At 45.8% G+C, this 23300-nt stretch overlaps 4 protein-coding genes across 7 annotated transcripts; 1 reads left to right on the plus strand and 3 right to left on the minus strand.

The window, feature by feature from the left end:
- The first annotated feature begins 562 nt into the window (after positions 1–562).
- On the plus strand, positions 563–11804 carry LOC112881999. Of its 3 annotated transcripts, none has more exons than XM_025946943.1 (22): positions 564–713; positions 1009–1438; positions 1526–1657; positions 2039–2127; positions 2264–2353; positions 2492–3209; positions 3533–4152; positions 4253–4541; positions 4638–4755; positions 5569–7094; positions 7684–7816; positions 7955–8057; positions 8157–8240; positions 8938–9088; positions 9174–9403; positions 9583–9678; positions 10142–10291; positions 10363–10506; positions 10661–10771; positions 10864–11046; positions 11189–11233; positions 11488–11804. In XM_025946943.1, the coding sequence occupies exons 1-22, from the start codon at positions 660–662 to the stop codon at positions 11620–11622; spliced, it is 5631 nt and encodes a 1876-aa protein (XP_025802728.1). In that variant the 5' UTR covers positions 564–659; the 3' UTR covers positions 11623–11804. The 3 variants fall into 3 exon arrangements, with proteins under 3 accessions (XP_025802729.1, XP_025802728.1, XP_025802727.1); XM_025946942.1 differs by having other exon boundaries at positions 660–713; positions 10658–10771; XM_025946944.1 differs by lacking the exons at positions 11189–11233; positions 11488–11804 and having other exon boundaries at positions 563–713; positions 10658–10771; positions 10859–10998.
- An 85-nt stretch (positions 11805–11889) lies between these two features.
- Positions 11890–14164, minus strand: LOC112882000. Its single transcript, XM_025946945.1, has 4 exons — positions 12773–14164; positions 12607–12686; positions 12440–12511; positions 11890–12349 (listed from the first exon to the last, which is right to left on the minus strand). The coding sequence occupies exons 1-4, from the start codon at positions 13802–13804 to the stop codon at positions 12067–12069; spliced, it is 1467 nt and encodes a 488-aa protein (XP_025802730.1). The 5' UTR covers positions 13805–14164; the 3' UTR covers positions 11890–12066.
- An 88-nt stretch (positions 14165–14252) lies between these two features.
- Positions 14253–15934, minus strand: LOC112882097 (uncharacterized protein At2g39795, mitochondrial-like). Of its 2 annotated transcripts, none has more exons than XM_025947080.1 (4): positions 15694–15934; positions 15253–15602; positions 14986–15165; positions 14253–14529 (listed from the first exon to the last, which is right to left on the minus strand). In XM_025947080.1, exons 1-3 carry the CDS (start codon positions 15901–15903, stop codon positions 15006–15008), a joined length of 720 nt encoding a protein of 239 aa, XP_025802865.1. In that variant the 5' UTR covers positions 15904–15934; the 3' UTR covers positions 14253–14529; positions 14986–15005. The 2 variants fall into 2 exon arrangements, with proteins under 2 accessions (XP_025802865.1, XP_025802866.1); XM_025947081.1 differs by having other exon boundaries at positions 14253–14544.
- Positions 15935–18981: 3047 nt separating this feature from the next.
- On the minus strand, positions 18982–22817 carry LOC112882598. Its single transcript, XM_025947686.1, has 3 exons — positions 21208–22817; positions 20394–20987; positions 18982–19321 (listed from the first exon to the last, which is right to left on the minus strand). Exons 1-3 carry the CDS (start codon positions 22765–22767, stop codon positions 19106–19108), a joined length of 2370 nt encoding a protein of 789 aa, XP_025803471.1. The 5' UTR covers positions 22768–22817; the 3' UTR covers positions 18982–19105.
- Positions 22818–23300: the final 483 nt, after the last annotated feature.

Consider the following 23300-nt stretch of genomic DNA (forward strand, 5'->3'; position numbering starts at 1 on the left):
CCGGGTCTCCATGAACCCATGTACAGTAGAAAGACGCGAGCCCAGAGCCAAAAAAAAAAGATCTCAGTTAGTTATGCAACTTTTTTTTACACCGCGTCTGAAACTCTACGAGTGTCAGGAACAAGAACAAAGCTGGAAAATGGAGATGAGAACAAAACAGTTAAGCAGAAGAGCGCGAGTAAAATCAAGGAGGACATCATCATTGTAGCGGGAGAAGACAGCAGGAATCAGCAGTGCTTAGACCGCTGACACCACGGTCCGCCGGTGCGCCGCAGCGCGTCACCGGCGGCGACTCGCCGACGCCGAGCACCATCCGTGGCAGGCCGTCCCCGTCCAGTGGACGGGGTCCAGGGAGACAGCGCCCTGCCAGCCCCCGTCGTCTCAGCGCCTGCCACGACTCGACAAGACAATCAAAGGCGCGCCGGACCAAAGCGCCGCGCGTCCCCACGCCGCTGCAGTGCCGCACTGCACCTGCTGCGCGACCCCATTACTCCACGTCCCCAGGCCAGCAGCACGGCCCCAGCCCCGCTTGCGAAATCACTTTTCACCTCTCATCCCCCCTCCTCCTCCTTCCTCCCCGCGGTTGCCACTTAGCCGCTAACCAACCAGCCACCGACTGGAACCGAACCGTCGAACCGAGCCTCGCTGCCGCGGCGGCCATGGACGGCGCGTCGTGGCCCGCGCGGTGGCCGCCGCCGCCGCTGCCGAGCCAGGTACACGGCCCCCCCACGCGCGCATCTTTCGGTGGGGATTTCGGGGGTTCGGTCGGTGCGGGCGCGGAATGTGGGGGGTTTTGGAGGTTTTTTTCGTTCGGCTCCCGAAACCCTCGCCGGTCCCGCGATTCGGGGGCGTGGTTTTGCGGTAGCTCACGGTCACGGATGATGTGCGCGCGATTTGGGGGGTTGGAACGCTGCTGAACGTGCGCGGGGTCGCTTGCTGTCTCACTGTTGAGTGCTGGGGTGCTGCTCGCTAATAACATGGCGCTAATGTTACCCCGTGCGTGTGCAGATGGACGGCGTCACTCTGCGTCACCTGCTCCGCCCCTTCGCCGGGCAGGAGGCCGCGGCGGGCGGCCGAGCCGCGGCAGCGCCGGAGCAGCTGGTCACGAATCCTTCGGCCGCGCAATCCGGCCAGCCTGCGAGAGCGGGGCCGAGCAACGAGCTGCTTGCTCAAGTTCCGGGGAGCTATTCCACTTTCGGCCTTGCGCCGGACCTTAAGGCATTGTTTGGTAAGCCAAGTGCGAGCAATGCTGCTGATATCATTGATCTTACTCGGGCTTCTCCGCCCGGCAGCGCTGCCACTGCCACTCTGCCCATGCATTCAAGACATGGATTGACAGCGAGCAGTAGCAATGAGCAGTTCTCTGCTGGAGCACCTTTTAGGAATAAAACTGCTAATGGAATGGGTACTTTTACTGGGGAAGGTTCAACCAAAGAAGGTACAGTTCTATTGAGCTTTGGAGGCACCTTATCCACAATTCTAGCTTTCCTGTGATCTGACTACTCACGGAAATTGCAACTTGCAGGAATGACAGACGGTGGCATACAGTTTCATGACTCAAGTGCGCACGCACTGCAGAAATTGCCGTTCAAATCGACGACTCATCATCATCCTACACTGCTTGGTGATCGTATCCGGGTCACCTGTCTGAACGTTGGTGGGTTCAACTTGCAACGTTGTTACAACCTGACTTGACTACCACAGTATCACTGTGGAGGTAGTCTTTGAAATGGCTAGAATGTTACAGTAAGCGTTTTTCTACCACACCCAAAATCTATATCTGGAATGCCTCTAGTAAATACACAGCCATTTAACCATGACGAGTTGTGTGCAATCAAAACATTTACACCCAACCATTGGACGAGGTTCCTGCCTTCAGCATTTTAATAGCAGTCTGTTTATGTGAAAGGGAGAAAAGTTTAGACTGACTATTAGTTGGATACTTATAGCAATCTATTGATGATGTTGCCTAAATTAATTTCCCTCACTTAACATACATCATTGAAGTTCCTCTGATATGCCCATGGTGATTGAATAGGTGGAGAGTTCTTTGTGGGTGAAGCTGGGCTTTTTGGAGTCATTTGCCTGTGTCATCGGTTGAGAATGTCTGTAGCTAAATTCTGCGAGGTACTCAAGGATCGTCCTAACTATTCTGTTGATTCCACATTTCAACACACATAATTTTTTTTCTTTTTTCTGGTAACAGTTATCCACTTTATGTCTAATAAGATTGAAGCTATGTGCTTCCATATGTTTGTTACAGCATGCGGGAGGAACTCCAGAAAAAGCTGGTGAAATAGTCCGTGTGGAGAATGGCATGACTATCGCACAATGGTTCAAATTCTGCATAGGGGTGAGTATTAGATCCAGTTGTGGTTTCATCTGCTGTAATTTAGTTGGTCCAAGTTATGTATTACTAGAACTAAGGGCCTTTTGTCAAATATTAAGCAGAGCTGATGTTATATTTCTTTACCCTTTTGTATGTATCTAGGTGGGAGGATCTATTGCTAGCACCAGGTGGGATTGGCCAGAATGGGCATGTATGAAAAGTTCTCCGGAAGAATACATGTTGAAAAGTCTTGCTTCTAGAAATAGTGGTACGGGAAAAGTAGGGTTATTAGGTGGATATGGAAAAAACACTGGACCTATAAACAACCCAGATTATTCCAGTAATCTGTACATTGAGGGTGGAGGATGCACTAATGTTGACAAGCAAATGAATGGGTCAGATGAAACAAATTACAGAAAGAGTGTTGATGTGCATGAAGCTTTAATAAAGAACTCTGCTTTGCTACAGAATTCCACGATAATGAATTTAGGGCTCGCTAAAAACCATATGGTTCATGCATTGAACCTGAACCCTCTTAGCACACCTAATGGAAGCCTACACTTCGAAGCAAGCAGGGGAAGACATTACAATGGAAATCACTTGGCGCATAATTATGGAATCCTTCCGGAGAAAAACTTAGATGCATCTTTTCATAATCCTGGGCCACATTCAACAAGAGTTGTGAGCCATGATAGTAGGGTGTGCAGACCTGATTTCCCCCACAAAATATTGCAGGACAATTTGTGCAATCCTTCAAACACTGAATTAAAGCTTGGACAATCTTCTTATCATCAACCTATGACCACTCTATTTCCATTGGGACAGTCAACAGTAATTGATTTTCAGAAATCTCAATCACATAGGCCATTGGTAAATCAAAGTGAGTTTGCCTCTTATATTGTTCTACTTTCATATTTACTTTGTGCATTGTCATTCAAAGATAGAACATTAGAAGTTGACTATGATAATTACCTATGTAGCATCTCTAGTTTTATGTATGCTTAGCCATGCCAAAACTATTTTTCAAAATGACAAGGCATAATAAGAAACTGTCAAATATTGGTTATTGATAAATATGATTTTTTTAATATGATTTAGAGCGTCATAGCAGAAACATCTGATTAGATTCATGATTACATGTGCACTTCCTGTGAGAGCATTTTCTGCTTTTCTTACACATAATGCCATGATCATGTGGTGCAGATCCTTATCCAAAGCAAGCAACAAAGATCAACAGTAATCTGGCTGAACATAATGAAGCATCCATTAGTACTGGGAATAAGAAGCAACCACTTGAAGTTGCTAATGGAACAAAACATTCTGAAGGTGGTGAGCGTACAGATGATACATCCAAGAATTCATTTATCTCATTATTTCTTTCACACCTTGAGAGGAATAGTACACCCGAACACATTGATGATATTCTCAACAGTAATGAGCATTATCATCCAAAGAATCCTGATGTTGCATGTGGTTCTGATCATCCAAAAATTGCCAGTAGACAGATTGAGACAAGGGTTAATGATTATCATCCGAAGTTGCCCCCAACCATTATTCATATGAATAGAAGATCAGAGGGAATTTCTCTTTCAGGGGCTTACAGTGGAGATAATCCTCAAGATACATTCCATGCTAATAGTCAGGAAAAATTGATTCATGGGGATTGCCCATCACGTTTGCTGCCTAATCAACCTAATGCTGGACTTTCGAAAAATTGTGCAAGAGTTTCATGTCCTGCAAATTGCATGAGCTGCACTCACGTGGCTAATAAATCCCATCAGGTTGCACATGGTGAAATTGGGGTTCCTTTCTATGATAAAATGGTAAGTGAACCTTGCTCTTGCACATAGCAGAAGCAACAACAAACACAGCCGTGAAAATTGTTCTTCTTTATTGCTTTTATAATCCAAGCATTTTGTGCAGCCCAGGGGCCAGGGTACTTTTGAGCGAGTTGATGACTTATGCACACATAGAAGTTTGAGAGCTTATGCCAAAATCAACTGCGAGAATGGGAAGTCTTGCTGTTCTTCTAGGGAGTTTCTACCTAGCTCTTGCCAAAATGATCAGTCAACACTGGGAAAATCGATTTGTGCATGCTGTTGCAAAATTCGGGAAGATGTTTCCAAACTTGGTTTTATACCTGGTCACTTGTGCAGAACTTCATTTTCTAGTGATCTTGGTCCAGTTCTAGCCAGTAAGCCTACCCTTGAAGGTTGGTTTCTTGATCTACGAAGGTTGTGTCTATGATGGACAATTGTTGAACTGTTGCCATGTCTTAATTTGTTGCAACACTTCTTTTTTGTTTCAGGGCAAGATGAACTTTGTGCCTGCTCCACATTTGCGGAAAGATCATCACTACGTTCTCGAGAACACATCTTGCAGTCTTCTTGTTATGCATGTCCCATTGATGGATTGTACTACAGAAGGTAAACTGATTTATTTGATCCTTTTGTTCTGTTATTGCTATTCTGGCTGGCTATTGCCATCACATTATGCACCTTTGTTTTTCTCGTGTATACATTGGTCAATGTTTTAGCACCATGATTGTTACCAAGATGCACGATATTGATTATGTCATCACATTCCTTCCCTATTCTGGCTAATTGATCTACCAGCTTACATACTGTATAATTTGAAAAGAGAGTAGTTCAGGGCTTTAGAGTCACCTTACAGTTAAGGGGTCTGAAAAACTTTTTCCATCCTTTAATTCAAATATAATTGCATTCTTTCTGAGCTGTGATCCTTCCTGCACTTTCATTGGGTGCATGGACATATTTACTTTACATCTGTGCCAGACTAAGATGCCACAACGCTTTGCAGTTAGGGTCTATCCGGGGTGTCTATACATCCATAACCCACCCCCACCCCCAAAACACATACACTAAAAAAAAGGAATAATCAACATGAAATCAATGCTACAGACTCATCACTAAAAATGGTTTCATAATAGATAACTCTTTCCATATAAATTGCTGTCTCGATGTCCTAATGGACTTATATTTTGGACCAGGGGACTATTATTCTCCTAATACTTAATTTCTTCATGGGGGCACGTGCGTGCTGTACTCTATATAAAATTTCTTCTTAATGCAATGATGCGCATTCAAGAAAAAAATGATTTTAATTTCACTGTACTTCATTCTTTTACCCTAGCCACTTTGCATCACATTTCAGACTTAATGAATGTGCTTTTGTACCTATCTGCATGCTTCCTTACATTGTACTTCTATTTATTGCAGTTCTATGGGACATGCAGCAGATAGCTTGACAAACCACCCTCTGTTTGATGCACTTAACACAAAAGAACAAGGTCCTTGTTGTAATGGAAGATGCTGCTATTCTGTAGTCCCTAAATGTTTGTCTGGTTGTGGCTTTACAAAACACTGTGATGTCAGAATTGATCAAATTGCTCATAATGCACCTAAAGGCAAACACCAGCTGCAAATGCCTACCAGATGCTGCACATTGGAAGAAAATGAGAAGTTAACATGCCAATGCTTAAGCAATAGAATTGCTGGAAGAAACTTGTCTCAAGCTTCTTATTGTAAACATGTCCCTGATAAAGTAATGAACCAGCCTTCTATTGCTATAACAGAGAGACTGAAGAATGTATCCGAAGCTTCAGTGGCTGATGACAGTTCGTCCAAAGCCATAACAGAGAAAAAGGGCGCTTGTAGAGATTCTGTAGTATCTAAAGGACAACCAAAGTTCGGTTTCTCTTCTGGATCTTCCAGCGCTGTGGTTACAAAGTTTCAGATGTCACCTGAAGTTAACAATGTATCCTCTATTGCTAAACATAGGAAACATAAAAATCTATGTGATGAAGGATCAAGAATTGAGAAATGTTCCACATCCAGCTATGTGCGTACCAATAGCACAGGATGTGAAGAAGCCATAAATAGTTTTACCATATCTCAGTTCGATCCATCTCGAGTGAAGCGCAAGAGTAATCAGATTTCTGAGGGAAGTAGACTGGAGGAAAAGGACAATGAGGAGCCTTGTTTTGGACCCCCCAAAAAATTTAGAACATTGAGGTTCTCTGGTAAAAATTCCGAATCAGATGATTGTACTAGGACTAGTTCTCAGTCATCCCAAAAGGGGGGTTGCCAACCACAAAATGAGGTTAACTCATTTTCTTGCAAGGTGCTGAGAACCAAGCGAAAACATCCTATAATGCAACTGAATAAGCCTGCGAAACAGCTTCATAACCAGAACAAGGTTTTCAAAGGTGATGATGAGCAACCAGATACCAAGGGCAGTTGTTTTGGTGGATCAGATTCCTTTGATAGAAGAAAGCAAGTAGAGGATATGACCATTCTGGAGAGAACAAAACATCACCGGGAAGGGAGTCGGGTATTTGTCCGCAAACTGCCTAAATATGTATCTCTGAATTGCATTGTCAATGAACCTAACAGTGAAGATGCTTGGAGTGGGAGTGCTGGAATTGATCCTAGCCTAATTGTCACAGGGATAGCAAACGATAACCGGAAATCTCCCAAGATTGTTTCACTCAGTCTGGTTCTTAAAAAGGCTAAGAGATGTCATTCCGTTAAACTCTGTAAGACAGAAAGCACCCACTTGTATGAGGAAAAGGGCTCAGATTGTTCTGTGACCAGCTCAGATTATTCTGTAGATAAGTATTCCGTTGATAATGAAGATTGTGGCCCACAAGCTGAATATGAAATGCAGGGTTCCAAAAGGAGTAGGTATTCATCTAATGGTTTGAGGTCTCATTTTGTGAATCACTGCAAAAGACCATCTGGTGGTATAGTTCAAAAACTTTAATTTTAGCTACTTTGAACATATAGCTTGCCGTGATTTTCCTTTAGAGAACTAGAAATATGAAAAGGCCTCTCATTTCAGTTCTTGGAGAAGATGATCCTCTTGGTCTAACAGATGTGGAAACAGAATTTCTGTTGATAACATCATCAATAAGTAATGGTACAAGAAGAGTACCGTAGTATGTTTGGCTCTATAGTACTGAAATTGATTATGCTCCATAAGATGGATGATGTTTGTCTAGATGCCCTGCAGTTAGCACCTTTCTTTGAAGCCATTTCAGAGAAAACGATTTAATTGTGTTTCGCCATGTGATATACAATTTAACTATATTTTATTTGACATAAGAAAATGGGAACAATCCCTTTTCTTAAAAAAAAAGAATGGCACAGCCATGAATGGATCCTGCGCCACATTGCTGCGGCTCCTTTGTTTTCCCAAGTGGCTACATACCCCAGTTTATGTATAACTATTAACACGAGCAACAGTTGTCTTTTGTACATGAAAAATGTATCAGGATGTACTAGCAAACTGCAGTTTTTTGTTCACTAACATTGTGTTTCAACCATATACAGGGACTAAGAATCGAAGAGCAAGTGTATCCTTTGCTAGGATCAAGAGCCATACTGAATTTGCAAACAGATCAGCATGCTATTCTGGCAGTGACAAAGACAATGCTGTGCTAACCCATGAAGTGAATGTTAGGAGGTTGTGACTCCAGTACATGCATGATGCATCTTGTACATTTGTTTACCAAGGATATGTTCTTGGCAGCATACTCTATATTTATCTAATTTATTTCATTACAAACTGATCTGATAAAGTTATGCTTAATGTCTTATACAGGCACAGTGGAAGGCTCAGCTCAGATGCTCCATGCTGTGTTTGTGGAATCTCAGACCTGGAGCCTTGCAATCAATTGATACAGTGCAGCAAGTGCTATATCAAAGTATCCCATCCAAAAAGTGCTATATCAAAGTATTTCACATTACTTCTTACCTGTGCCCTAGTACTACTGCATATTTATAGAGGTCTGTATTTTGTGTAGGTGCACCAAGCTTGCTATGGTGTTCTAAAAGTTCCTAGAGGTCAATGGTTCTGTAGACCCTGCAAGACTAATACCCTGAACGCAGTAAGCAAATTCATTTTCAGAAACAGAAAGTAATTTCTTTAAGCATTTGGTAATGTCACGAGGTAGATTAGTACATGCATTCTTGTGGAGATTTACTCAGTGTAGCATGTCATATGCAAACTAAAAGAGTGGCTTTGCCAGTTCATCTTCTCATCATTAATTAAGCATGTTGATTTCTTTGCTTTAGTACCATGATAAAACTATATTTTCCATTCTTACTGTCCTTAGGCAATAAGCCTATGATTTCGTTGTTTATGGAAGAGATGACATGTAGCCAATGATTTAACTGGTTAAGAGAAACACATGCTTTATGAATTTAGCAGGCTGGTTAAAAACAAAAAGAATTTGATGGTTCTTTCTGCAAGTGGACCTAGATATGGTGATAAAATTTTGACACTGGAATTCAGGAACATGATATCTAGAAGGATGTGTTAAGAAACTGGTCAATTCTTTCACCAGTAGCAACATGAATATTTCTATTTTTTTTTTACTTTACAAAAGTGGCAAGTTTCTTTGTAATATATATCAGTAAGCCTCCAATTTGCTTGATCCTCAGTTGATTTCAGGATATAGAGCTACATACATGGATCCATTTATATTTTTTTTAAGTTTGCGCATCCTATTTGCTACTCCGTTACCAAAGTTTATCTTATATCAACTTTGGTTCTGTTAAGACTTTAAGTGCCTCTGTTTTCAGGTCTGTGTGTTATGTGGCTATGGAGGTGGAGCTATGACAAGGGCACTGAAAACCAAGAACATTCTGAAAAGTTTGCTCAAAGGTTTGACGACTATAGCGAGGTCAGAAAAATATGTTGATTCATTAGGAAATGCAAGCAACGAGTGTACAAGTAAGTACTTACATGGGGAAGGTGTTGAGCATAATCTATTTCGTGGTTCCAAATCAACAAGATTTGAACATTTTGTCTGCAATAGGTCTGCAAAATCCAGTAGACAGTGCGCATGGGGATAGCATTGTGAATATGGAGAACATTACCAGCAATTCCTGGACCTCTATTAATCACAATTCCAGTTTGCTTGGACCACGAACAATGCAGTGGGTTCACATGGTCTGTGGACTATGGACACCTGGCACGAAATGCCCAAATGCTGCCACAATGAGTGCTTTTGATGTATCGGGTGCTTCACCTGCCAAGAGAAATACAGTGAGTTCCATACATGCATATTCTTATGATAATTTAATGGAGTGATCTGTCTGCACCTGACCATGGAATTCCTCTGATGTTTAGTGATGAAGCTGTCCAATAGTATTACAATCTAAATTTGATAATTCTAAATGAACATTTTTCTTGACCTTGACTCCTGCAATTCTTTTTGCCGTCAGGCATGTTCAATATGTGGCAGAACTGGGGGCTCATTTATTAAGTGCCGAGATGTAAATTGTTTGGTGCTCTTTCATCCTTGGTGTGCACATCAGAGGGTATGATACTCACATAAAATAAATTCTTTTTTTGGCTAAAGGCGGCCCTCTGAATTCTCAATACATTTACTTGCTGCATGCTCATAGAATATAGTTTGAAACTTTGATTACATAAACCCAAGATGACATAGAGGATGCCCAATTCTTATCATGTCCTTTAAGCAATGTAAGGAACAATGTGGCTTTATTGTAGATAATTTCCACACTTCTTGATTGTTTAGGATGATACGAGTCATGTGCTGCTTTCCAATAGTAACAAGGTTCCATTTTATTTTCCTCGCCATTCTATTTTTCTTTATTTGGTTGTAAAATCAAAGTTGGCTCTTCTGTGATTTCTCAGATCTTGAGTTTCATGCTTACCACAAAAAGAGAAAAAAAGTCTGTGACTCAATGGTTGCAGTTAATATTACATATGTGGAGCTTATATGTTCCATGTTCATATTTGCTTGTGATATCTCAACAGGGTTTGCTGCAAAGTGAGCCTGAAGGTGAGCGCAATGAAAATATTGGCTTTTATGGGCAATGCATGGATCATGCTAATGATTATTCTAGTCACATTAATTCTAAGAAGGAATGCTTGAGAAGCAGCAACTGGACATGTGCACGTACAGAGGTAATACTTTTTGAAACTTTCTATTGCCTGGAAATCAAAATCTGTATATCTATTTATTATTTGAAAAACAGGGTTATAAAGGTCGAGAGGGAGAGGGCTATCCTGGTACTAGCCACCGGAAATCTGAAGTGTACAGTGGTGAGTTCAGTGTTTCCCAAGAACAGATAAATGCTTGGGTACGCATAAATGGTTCGAAGCCATGTGGAAGAGGACAGGTATCTTCATTCAATTATCTTTCGTTGTAGTGCATAGTGTTATATATTCTATATTGCTATAGTGAGACATCATAGGTTGAAGCATATTGTAGAATCAACTTCTTGGACAAAGCCCTAAGTGTTTCATGCATGTCTTTATTTTTTATTTCAGAAGGAATACATCCATTACAAGCAGTTAAAAGGTTGGAAGCATTTGGTAGTGTACAAATCAGGCATACATGGACTTGGTCTCTACACATCAGTATTTATTCCACGTGGCTCAATGGTAATTCATCAGTTCTGTTTTTTCTCTGTATACACCTATAAAGGAATTTAGCAAATGAATTCATTCTGAAGTTTTGCATCAAAATAGTTCAGGTTGTAGAGTATGTGGGTGAAATTGTTGGGCAGCGGGTTGCTGACAAAAGAGAGATCGAATACCAGTCTGGAAAACGACAACAATACAAGAGTGCCTGCTATTTCTTTAAGATTGACAGGGAGCATATTATTGATGCCACCCGTAAAGGTGGGATTGCAAGATTCGTCAACCATTCATGCCAGGTAACAACTTATGCTTGAACATGTCTTTAGACTCCAATTGGAACATGATCTTTTTCCCCAGATTCTAGGGGCCCTAATCAGCTTATTATTTCAAATATACCCTTTTATATTAATTCTGTTCTTTCAATCTCTGTTGGATCAGCCAAACTGCGTTGCGAAAATAATCTCAGTAAGGAACGAGAAGAAGGTACTCCTTCTGCCTATGTATATTTGCTTCCTTACAAAATTTGTATTACTGCATTGTAAATTTTAGTCCAATTCGATACATCAGCCTCATTAGAAAGCGTCAGCACTAAAAGAGAAATAAAAGGGGTGAACTACAATATGAAATTTGTTAAGAACTATATGGCAACTTTAGAAGTTCCAAGCAACAGGATTCTCACAAGTCAGAAGTTCCAACTGTGGTGGACTAGAGATTGACTGCATTATTGCTGTGTCCAGGTAATGTTTTTTGCAGAACGCCACATAAACCCTGGGGAAGAAATTACTTACGATTACCACTTTAACCGAGAAGATGACGGCCAGAAGATCCCTTGCTTCTGTAGATCAAGATACTGCCGGCGTTACCTCAATTAGTTTACCATGTGCCAATCTTGTAATGTAACATGTCTATATAACCTTTATTTTTTATCCTTTATTAGAACTGCATTGCATGTCTGGGAGAATAATGAACTGCCTGCTGTATATAAATTCTAGGGGTGCATATGGCACTGCCAGATTATCTTGTGATAACCAAATGAACTATCAGCTCTATGTAGACATTAGGCTCTACCATCTGACGCGAAGAAAAAAAAATGTTCGGTTAATGGTCACTGGGAAAGAAAAATTGGCTGTGCATTCATAGATATCAAGGGTAAATGATTAATCAAAGGGAACTGCACGCTCCCGTCATACAACTTACATCATTGACAGCAAGCTTGGTCCAATATAACAATTGAACCTAAGCGGTGAAACTAGAATATAAACGAAACGATACATCCCAACGCAAGACCCAAACATCATTCACTTGTCTGACTCTTATCAGTTGTAGTTTGTGTTCAAGAACGGGTTCTTGTCGTTGTAGAAGGGGTTTGTGAAACTGCTGGTGAGGCTCTCGTTGACTTTGTTCGCCTTCACCGCTGAGCCTGGCTGATGCTGAGAGAAGGCCCTGGGGTTAAAGTTGTCATCAAGGTCGATGTCCTCAAAGGTAGCCCAGCCCTCATTGCCAGTCATGTCCCTCTGTTTCTCCATCTCGTCGACATGCTCCTTGAACTCTTTCTTCGCTGCAGTGATCACACCGTCCCCGTGCTGATCACACCATGCCCTGCAAAACCAAAGACATGTCTTAGAAATGCTGAAAAGTGTATGGCTGATCTGAATGGTGGATGGTGGTCAAGTGATGTCTTGTTAATACTTTGGGAAGAAGGGCTTGAGGTCAGACTTGTCCACCGGAAGCTTTGTAGAAATGGCCTCGATTTGCTGATCCCTATAAAGACAGGAACCATCTTCGATCACATCAACCAAGAGAAAGATAAAAGAAAAGTTACATTGGCCAAGAACAGAGCACGATTTATGACTTACGAGAAGTTCAAGTTCCGATTTGTAGATGATAGCTCAGCCTGAATCCTTGAGAGCTCCTTCTTTGTGTTCTCCACCAGAACCTTCAGTAATACCAGACACGCTCTCAATTGCGCTATTACTTGAAACTTGCATAATCACGACGAGAAGAATGGCCAATTCACAGTACCTTATCATGCAGCAACTCGGAAGCAGAGTCATCACCCGTCTCCGAGTGCATCTTCGTCTTGGCCCTCTTGGCATCCGGGCCAGAGGCAGCCATGGGGCTCGCCTCGAGCCGGCACTCGCTGGACGATGACCGCGGCAGAGCACGCTCCGGCTGCTCACCGGTGGCTGCCGCCTCGCCGTTGCTACAGCCACCTTTCTTCCACTTCTTGAGCCCATCGAACCCCCACGAGCTCTTCTTCTTGCCTTTCACCGTCTCCTTCTCATCGATCACCTCCTCCCCCGCGGGGTACTTGTTCTCGCTGCCATTGCTGCCGCTGTTGAACATCGCTGCGAGATGCCTCCTCTTCCCCTTCTCGGCCTTCCCGGAGGGCGCGGCTTCCGACGGCGAGCTCTCGGCCATGAGGACTGACGCGTTCTTGGCGTTGTTCTGGTCCACCGGGGCCAGCGGCGGCCTTGCCGCGCTGTTCGCGTCCTGCTCCTTCTTGGATCTGCTCTTCCATGGCGTGATGTAGGCCTTGTGCTTCGGCTTGTCGGAAGCCGCCGCGGGGGCGGGAGGAGGTGGGTCCCGGAGGTCGATCTCCGACCACTCCTCGGCGGAGACCTCCGCGTCGGGGCAGTCGACGACGACGCCGAGCGCGGCGAGGCGCTGCACGAGGGGCGCCTTGGAGGCGTTGTACTCCGCGGCCGAGATGCACTTGGCGTAGAGGAGCTCCTGGAGGAAGAGTAGCTTGTCGCGGAGCACGGCGGGCTGCTCGGGGTGCTGCGGCGGCGCGACGAGTGCGGCGAGCATGGGGCTGCGGAAGGCGGCGACGTCGGAGGCCGGGACGATGCCCTCGCGGTGGAGCGCGGCGAGGTGGAGGATGCGGTGGAAGGACTCCTGCTGCCACTTGAGCTGCTCGGCGTGGCGGCGCGCGGCGGCCTGGTCGGCGGTGAGGCGGCGCCCCACGCGGAAGGATGGCAGGATGGACTTGCACAGGGACGCGATGGTGTCCTGCAGGCTCGAGTAGTACGTCGGCGTGTATGTGTACCCCATGGCCTCGGCCCTCAGAGCTCGCCGCCGCTTCTTGGCGATCTCTCGAGAGGTGAGCTGGTGAGGGGAGCGTCAGTGAGAGGTGGCGATCGGAGAGAGAAGTGGTGTGATTTGGGGAGAGAGCTCCGTCAGGTTTTGTTTGGTTTTTGTCCACTTTTGTCCCAACGGTTGGGGGGTGTGGAACTAGCCGTTGAGGGGAGGGTTGAATCCGCAGGTGGGCCCCGCTCGTCAGTGCGGTCATAAGCACCTGCATACGTGCTGAATTGAGGTATGATATTTTTTTTGGAAAAAATAGTTGAGGTGTGACGGATCAGTTCATGTGCTGCGGGTCGATCTGAGCCGTCCACCCGCTTAGTCCAACGGTTGCAGGTCCGACATTGGACCATCGGAGTTCGAAGAGCAGATTATTCTAGATGAACAGATTTGGTGTTGCAAAAAGTCAAACGGCACAGATTTCAACAGATACACGATTGACAACAGTCTTGAATTCTTGATCACAAGGAAATGATAATACGGTAGGATATTCAGGCCATCAATCTCCGTGAGCACTGAGCTACTATGAAAGGTGAAAAAAAATTAAAACGTCTTCAGCAACAAGATGAGTAAGCAGCCATATAGCACGGCATTAAGGAAGATAATGCACAGGGACTGCAGGACATCATCCCTTAACACCAGTTGTTGGAGCCTATTCGTTCCAAGAGGAGATCGTGCTTAAAACAGCAGGGTGCCTGCAAATGGAACCACTGTTCAGAGATTTAGGGGCACCGACCAAAGATTAATACTTATTGCTGATATAGAATAGTAAACAATTCCGAACAGAAAACAGGTAAATGTGTATAGTTGTATCAATTCATCGTTCCAGTAATGAAACAGGTCTACAAATATCAGCATTGTGATGGCTCTGCTAAACAGCTGCTACCTAGATTGCTCTTCACCATCTCCCCACCTTAACTACTAATGCTATGAATTTTGAAATTTCATAGCTTGTCGATGGATTATTGTTTCCCCCTCACCCTCAGTAGGTGTTTAGGGCTTAATGTAATCAGTTACCAGTATTCATGGGTAATTATACATCTTCTTTTCCAGCAATGGAGCCCTCGAGCTTGAACTCATTTCTACTCGGGCTCAGAATACTAAAATTTACCTAGAATCAAGGATACATCCATACGTATCACCCATATTACCTGTTGTGTGTGTTCTTATCCTACTTGTCAAGGAATGATTCGATGGTCTTCAACCACCGGAGAAGCTCCATCTTCTCCTTGTTCGCCATATAGTTATGCAAAAATTCAGCGAGCTCCTCGTCCACCTCTCTCTCCTTCAAAAACTTCGTCACCGCTTCCCTCTCCCCAGCACCCAGCTTCCTGTGAATCAAACCACACAAACCTCAGGAAACAGAGAACTCGAAATTAAACTGCCGTGCACAGTAATCCTAAATTCCTAATCCATACACGAAACTGCGTGCACCACGAGCGCCATCGCTGCTGGAGCTGCCACTGCCAGCCCTGAGGGCGAGCACGTGGCGAACGGCGAGCTCGTCGGGCCAGGCGGAGCAGATGAAGCCGAGGACGCGGTCGCCCCGGGTGATCTCGACGATGAGGCTGAGGCGGAGGCGCGGGCCGCGCTCGAGCGACTCGACGCGGCTGAAGAGTGGCGCGTCCTCGGGGAGCGGCTCCGCGGCGCCGTCGAACATGGTAGCCTCGATCTTGACCTCCTCATCGGCTCCGGCGCGGGAGCGGAGGCGCACCCACTGCTCCCCCGGGCGGTCCTCCACGGCGAACGACTTGAAGCTCCTCGGCGGCTGCACGGAGAGGAGGAAGCCGTGCGGGTCGGGCCTTGCTGCGAACGCGAGACGCGAATCGTGCGCGGGGAAGGGGAAGGGGGGAAATTACCGGGTAGGGAGGGCGGCGCTCTGCGAGGTAGGTGATCTCGGAGCGGAGGAGGCGGTGGAGACGGTCGTCGAGGGGTGAGCGCAGCGGGACGACGATGGACGAGGAGGAAGTGGAAGCGAAGGCGGCGGCGACTAGGGGGGTCGCGGGGGCGGAGACGGACGCCGCGGCGGCGGAGAGGGAGAGCGCGCGGCGGAGGATGGCGCGCGCCATGTGTTCGACGCTTTGCCTCTGCAGGGAGGATGCTGCTGGTCTTTGATGAATGTGCCGGGCTCGTGTCGTTTCGTGGGCTAGCCCAGCATTGCTTGTGCCTGTTCGGCCGCCCATTGCGTGCGGTGGCCGGTGGGCTAGAATGCAAGCCGCGGCACCACAAAACGGGCTGGAGCTTAGTGCAGTAGTAGCAATCGGCCCATGGGCTTTTTGACCTGCCCTCTTCTCCGCTGCGAGGAGGGAGAACCTAAAACCGCAAATTATAAGTGCATCTCCAGCACTTTCTCAATAAATCTTATTCAATAATCAGCTAATAAGGATATCCTAATAATTCTTTCATGGTTATTGGAAAAAAAATTGTTTTTGCAGTTCTCCAATAATCTTATCCTAAACCAACTACCGTATTGGGATAGTTTCAGCCCTCCTATTCGGGGAGAGGAGAGTTGGGGTGGATTATTAGTTTGTTCCAATAATTATTAAAAAATATAAAGATAAAGAGGATATGCTGGAGCATAATTTTTACACAAACTCTTCCAATATGGTAGTTGGATTGGGAATGGGGATCCGCTGGAGATGCTTTAACAGCATCACATACGCTTATACCTGGCGAATCCAATAAAAAAAGAGGCATCACATACAGATTACACAATGAAAAAAACATAGTGGTGATCATCACGCAACATATACGACGGACATGCTGTAGTACTTCGTTACCGAAGATGCCCAAAGCTCTTTGCACGCTTTGCGCCGGCAGCCCAAGCCGCTACGCTGCAACCTCGGTTATTCGAGGATAGGCGTAGTATCCTTTTATTCGCGTTCGTTCTTTAGCAACAAAGGCTGCCCGTCTGAATCAATGGCGGTGCACAGACATAGCCCGAACCCCGGCGTACAATGCTGTGACGCCGAGGTTGAAGGCCATGGCCGTTAGCACCAGGAAGCTTGTCGTCCAGGGGCCCTCATCGTCGGGGAACGCCTCGGTTTCACCAAGCCAGAGACACGCCCCGATGGTGACGGCGATGACAGCCATGCCACCGAACGCCGCGGTGCGCGCCTCCATCTTCAGCTAGCTTCAACTGATCGTCGTTACGTGTGGGTGTAGGAGAGAGAAGGGACCGCACATATATAAAGAGAGCAGATGCACGGCAGTAATTTCCTTGCACCTTCGCCGTAATTTCCGGGTGGCAGAAACAGCCAAACATCGACAAACTCCATGCCTGTAATTAAGAAACGGAAACTGTACTTAGTTCCTCTTATCCTTGGTGGCTCAGACCCAGAGCGTATGCCATATACTTCCACCGTTCCAAAATGAATATAGTTCGTTTTGACTTTTCTAGTTTCATAGTATTGGATTTAGATATAATGTATATCTAGGTGCATATTAAAATTTATGAATCAGAAAAAATAAAACGAATATATTTTGAAACGGAGGGAATATAATATTTTCCGTACAGTATATTGTATACGCTCCTTATTTCGCCTCGCACTTAGATCTCTCAGATTCTACACTGACCTTGTTTCTCAAAAAAAAATATTACACCTCGTTGGTGAATTTTCCGAGACGCAAATGGACACACGAATGAGTCAGACTGAACTTGTTCTGAATACTTGCCTACGATCGTAAGTTCTCGGGGGCAAAACTCTTAATTTTCCGGAACCATTTTCTATATCATTGACAGTAGTACTACATACTACGAAATACTCCGAGGAGATCGAGAATAGTAGATTACAAATGCTTCGTGGTGCTTTCAGATGAGGCCACGCGGAGAGCCAGGTGCCCGGGGTCGCCGGGCCCTGGATCCGAGCGAGGCAGCTAGCGCACATACGGAGATGGTGCCGAACAGGCGTCGACACCCATGCCGATTCCGATAGCATCCTCGACCAGTCAGTCGACCATGCCTACGGCCGCGCGCGACGTGCAAGTACCGGGTGTATCAGCTCGATCGAGAGCCCGCGCGGACGAGCCGAGCCGCCCTCCGCAGCGCCGCGGAGAACGGTCTTGGCGTTGGCGCCGCGCATGCATGTCGCTCTCGCCAGGCCGCACGAAGCCGATGCCTCTAGAGATCTCAGCCTCTCGAACCCAGCCTACCGCTGATCCCCGGGACGAGTACATACTTCGCCGCCGGAGTCCTAAGAAGTGCTCTGAGATCGGCGCGGGCTAGCGTTGCAGCGCTGATCGACGACGTACTTGAGCGTGCCGGAGTCTCGCAGGCTACCCAGCATGCAATACCCGCTGCGACTTTAGTCCTAGCCCTGGAGCCCCCCCTTGTTCTATATATAAACCCAGGGCAAGGTTGGCAAGCCAAACCAGGGAAAGCAACAGCGAAGGAGACGTGAGCAGCGTCAGGGCAGGTAGCCGTAATTTTCTATTGGATTTGGATAACCTTGTTAAACGTATGGAGGTATGGATATGCATGTCCTAGCATCTGTTGCAAATAACGGCGGAGACGCCAAGGCCCAAGGAGATGGACGACGCGGGAAGACCTGGCTCTTGTTCATAGATTCTATCGCGATCGTCCAAGGCTTTCATCTTGTGGTCTCAGCCCAATGCCAATCTAGTCGCCTAGGCTGCAGCGTTCACCTCTCTTGGATTTGGACCGCCTCCTTCCCCACCTAGAACTCCTAAGAACCTATAGCTGTACCAGCACGCATGGTATCTTTATTAATTAACTTTTTTGGTGCTTTCCCTTGCAATAGAAATTTTCTCTTGTTCCCGTCATTTTTTTTAAACCGTACTCACCGCGTATGAATTGTGAAACTTGGAATCATCTAAAGCATTCACCGCGTGCTACCATGTTAGGTTTCACCGTAACCAGCGCGGTAACACTGGATGTGTTCTCACGGGGTCTAATCTACCATGCACAATACAAACAACTGACAAAGCTCCACACAGATCATCCACAATAGCGTTAAAATTCACAATACAATTTGAAGCAGTCGCAGAGAGTGAAGTTTTCTACGCCACAGGTAAATTTATTTATGGTAACAGTTGAGGCCGCAGAATATTTCGAGAGAAAGCTTAAATAGAATAGGAACTGTAGCCTGTAGGCACTGCACATACAGAACATCCAACATTGTCTCCCATAGATACATGGTCCTCAACTGTCTAACAGAGTTCATTTGCGGCCAGGACCGTGGACTGCTGAAATTTTATGCTTTGTACACAACACCAAAATTCCTGAGCACTCAATAATCCCCTCTCAGATCTTCACTCCACTCCTATGATCGATTTCAAGAACTGGAGTTTCATGTTGATCTCCGTCAGGTCCGATGCATCTCTCGAGCTGACAGGGGGTTCCACGCCCACGAAAATGTATAACCGGGCAAGCTCGGCTTCTAGAGTCGAAGATGTCGCGGGGCGGTACCCAGTTATTGTTATTAGTGTATCAAGCTGCTCCCTCAACTGTTCCTCTGTACAGTTGTCCTGGTGGAAACAATGGAAGTTATAAACTGGTAGTTATGCTTTCACGTTAATGAAGCAGCATCGAAGATTATGGACATGCTAGGCAAATTTTACAACTCAAAAAAAGTGAATCAATCAGCAAATTGTTCTATTACTGCCCAACCGCCGTGTTCATACTCATAGATTAGCAGTTGGTAACTTAAGACTGTTTCATGCCGTCCCATGGCATGAAATCACTAAAAGTTTGCGACAACACACCAAGCTTTGTACTGTTTTTTCCTCTCTCCTACCATTATCAATACAATGTTTCCCTTTAGCCCCTTTATGCTGGACATGTGACTCCTGTCTTTTGCTTACTTCTTCATAAGAACGAAGTCATATTTTTTAGTTCAGGCTGTTCTCTGCTAGCTCCCACCGATATAGTATCTGGCAAAGGAAATTAGGCCTGACAACAAAATTTAAAACTATGGAAGCAATAAATTGTTCTATTTATCAAAACATAGTTCTAGCAATTGAAATACATGTATAAAAAAACTGATCCTGCTGTGCTGTGGGATTTAATTTCACTTTGGTTGTATTGTAACTTCAATGGAGCATGCGAATGTTGTCTTAGTTTTCTATGAATGAAAATTTTGAAGTATTCAAATGGAGAAACACATAATAAGATCAAAATGGCACAAAAAAAAATTCACATCCAACATTTACTATTCATGATTTGCATGTAACATTAGATATAAGCAGGACAAGAAAATTTTCATCATCTTATGGTATCCTTATTCCTCTTTGCCAATGAACCTGTAGCCTTTGACAAACGATGAAAGCAGACATCAGCTATTTTAACAGATTACTGAGGTTTATATCAGTATACAAGAACAAAGGAAATCCTCTTAGGCACAGTTAGTGTAGTGACAACATAATAGCAATTTCCTTTTTTAGATGAAGTATAACTTTCGGTTTCTGCCCCAACTAGGGATGCATAAAGCTACTAAATTCATAAAAACCTAAATATAGTAACAAATTATGAAGAAGAAATTTAAAGATGATTCACATGATGTAGCGAACCATGGGGGAATAAAGAAAATATGTCACTAACCTTGTCTTCAGCTACAATCTTCCTCTCGAGTCCTTCATTCGTCAGCTTGTGGTCAAAACCAGTTGTTTCATGAAGGTGTTCGACATCTGGCCTACCTTCGACACTCTTTATATCTTCTCTGATGGCAGAGACATAAGGCTTTCTCCTACTGGACATAACATCCTCAGCATCATCCATGGCCACCACAGATGCCCCTGAGATAAAACTGGAAGCGCCTCCCTCACTGTGGTGCTCCACACCCTCTGTGCTTGTATCATCAATATCCGTCACAAAGTCTCCCCTTACAGTACTTCCCTGAATACTATCAACAGTTGCAGCTTCAGTCACCGGCTGTAACTCTTGTGGCACAAGGTCACTCAGTGGCAGTGACTCACTTCGGCTTGTGATAACGTCCACTTGCACGCCAACCACCTCCCCTGTATCAAGATCAGTAGTACTCGTCACTTCTTCCAGTACCGTCTCCACGGTTACTTCATCTTCTCTCTTGCTCTGATCATCTAGCGCTGGTGGTTTAGAAACATCAATGTCTTGTGGTGCCATGCTCCTAGTAGGCACCTTGTCGCTCATGCTTTTGCTCTCCTCCGTTTTCATGGACTATTTAACAAACAAATTTTAGGCTGGCATATTAATGGATGTCAATTATTTTAAAAAATTTACAACCCAGCAAAGACATTGCATGTTGGCCATGAGGTCAATTCTTGCCGAGTTCACAGGGTTGAAGTGGTTTCTATCAGTAAATAACATTGATATAACCATTCTGGATAAAGAAAATTATTGAATTTTTAAATGATGGGGTGAACCAGGAACGACTCACCTTGTCCTCAACTAGCTCTTTCTTCCCCAATCCCTTTGTCGCCAGTGTGTGTTCGACACCAGTTATCTGATTAGAGTGGTCAACATCTGGCCTACTTTCAACATTCATCATATCATCACTGATGGCTGAGACATTCGGTGCGCTCGTACTGCAAGTGAGATCTGCAACATCACTCACGGTCACCACTGAAACGACACCAGAAACATCTTCCTCACCATTGTGCTCCACACCCTTTGTATCTTTATCACCAATACCCAGTACAACATCTGTTAAAGTACTCTCAGGAACATCATTAACATAAGCAGCTTCTGCCATCGCCTGTGGCTCCTGAACCACAAGATCACTCTGGTACAGAGGCTCACATTCAGGCAGTTCAGTGGCAATGGCATCCATTTGCACACCAACCACCTCCTCTGTAACAGGATTGGTGTTAACCGTCACTTCCTCCAGCACCATCTCCACTGTTACATCACCTTCCATCTTGCTCTGCCGCGTGTTATCATCCCGCACCGATGATTCAGAAACATCAACCTCCTGTGGTGGCATCTCCTCAGATTTTGCCGAGACGAGGTTCAGCATCTCCTCTGTATTATCCCCAACTTCAGATACCGAAACTTCAGATTCTCCCGCTCTCTGAACCACTACATCATCTTCGACTTCGCCCAATACCGGCAGTGGGAAGCCACTCACTTCAGAGGTGTCCATGTCGATGGCCGGTAACACCATCTCTTTGCTAGACTCCATTTCCTCCTTAGCTGTGCGCTTGCCATCCTCTGTTTTATCCCCATTGTCTGATACAGACAACTCCTGGACTGGTTCCTCGGCAGCAACCGGAGCTTCTACAGATAACTCTTGGACTGGTTTCTCGTCTTCCTCGCACAATTCCGGTGCTGCTGATCTGGAATCGTCAAAGCCCCGCGGGGGCATCGCCTCCATGGTAATGTACTCGCTGTCCTCCTCTTTCTGTGCCCTATTATCCAACACAAGCGACTCGTGTCCTGATTCTTGGAGACGAAATTCACCTTGTGACTTCGGATCCTCCTCGTCGTTCCATGCCGGCACCGGTTCTTCGGAGAGACGACATTGCCGTGACAGAGGCAACGACGCGTAGCTGTCGTCTTCCTCCATGATGGCGTCGTCCTCGGCCTCTCCCCAGTAGTCGAACGCAGGGGCCTCGCCGCCGTGCGCTTCTGATGCGTCCAAGAACTCATCGTCTTCGAGGTCGTAGGTGCGGCATGGCTGGGTCCGGGGCGGCGGCAGCAGGGCGGCCATGAGGCGGTCGGTGGCGACGAGGCTGGCGAGGTAGGCGGCGAAGGGCAGGGACAGCGCGACGCCGGCGAGGGACAGGACGAGCAGGGGCGGGGCCACGACGGGCGCGGCCGTGGCCGCGACGCCGGCGATGGCGGCCTTCCGTGACAGGTCCCACCCCCGGCGAAGCAGCGCGCGCCCCCAGCTGTCGCCACCGCCGCCGCCGCCACCGCAGCCCCCGTCTGCGGAAGTGCTAGTGTCGCCGAGGTAGTCGTGCTGGACCCCAGCGGCGGCGACCTGGTCGGGATCCATGCGCGTGGGAGTCGGCTTCGGATGCGGCGGCGTGGGCCGTAGCTGCTGAGGCCGAGGGTTGGGTCCTGAGAGGCTGCGGGCGGTGGAGCCGTGGAGGGGGTGGAGACGACGCGTGTGCATGAGGCGCCGGAAACGGCGGGCAGGTGTGAGACGGGCACGAGCATAGGTGACACGTGCTCAGGCTACTTTTTGTGCGGCGTACTGTTACTGCCCGACGTGCAACCGTCAGTTTTTTTTAACTCCGAAAAACTAGCAGTCATTCTAGCTAAACCATCTAATATTTGTTCAAATTTTATAAAATAGAAATCATTAGATTTATCGTAAAGTTTATACATGCATTATTATTCGGTGTCATATGTAATACTCTTCTTTATAAACTTATTTTCATAATATACATGTTATTTAGGTGGACCTGAAACTGATATATATCAGATGAAGATTGAAGCAAAGATCAACCAAACAATGAACTAAGATTAAAATCAGGGGGCCGAAGATTAGAAAAATTTTAAACCGCAAAATCTGTTGACATACAA

Source organism: Panicum hallii, chromosome 2 (assembly GCF_002211085.1).
Source record: "Panicum hallii strain FIL2 chromosome 2, PHallii_v3.1, whole genome shotgun sequence".
Lineage (NCBI taxonomy): Eukaryota > Viridiplantae > Streptophyta > Magnoliopsida > Poales > Poaceae > Panicum > Panicum hallii.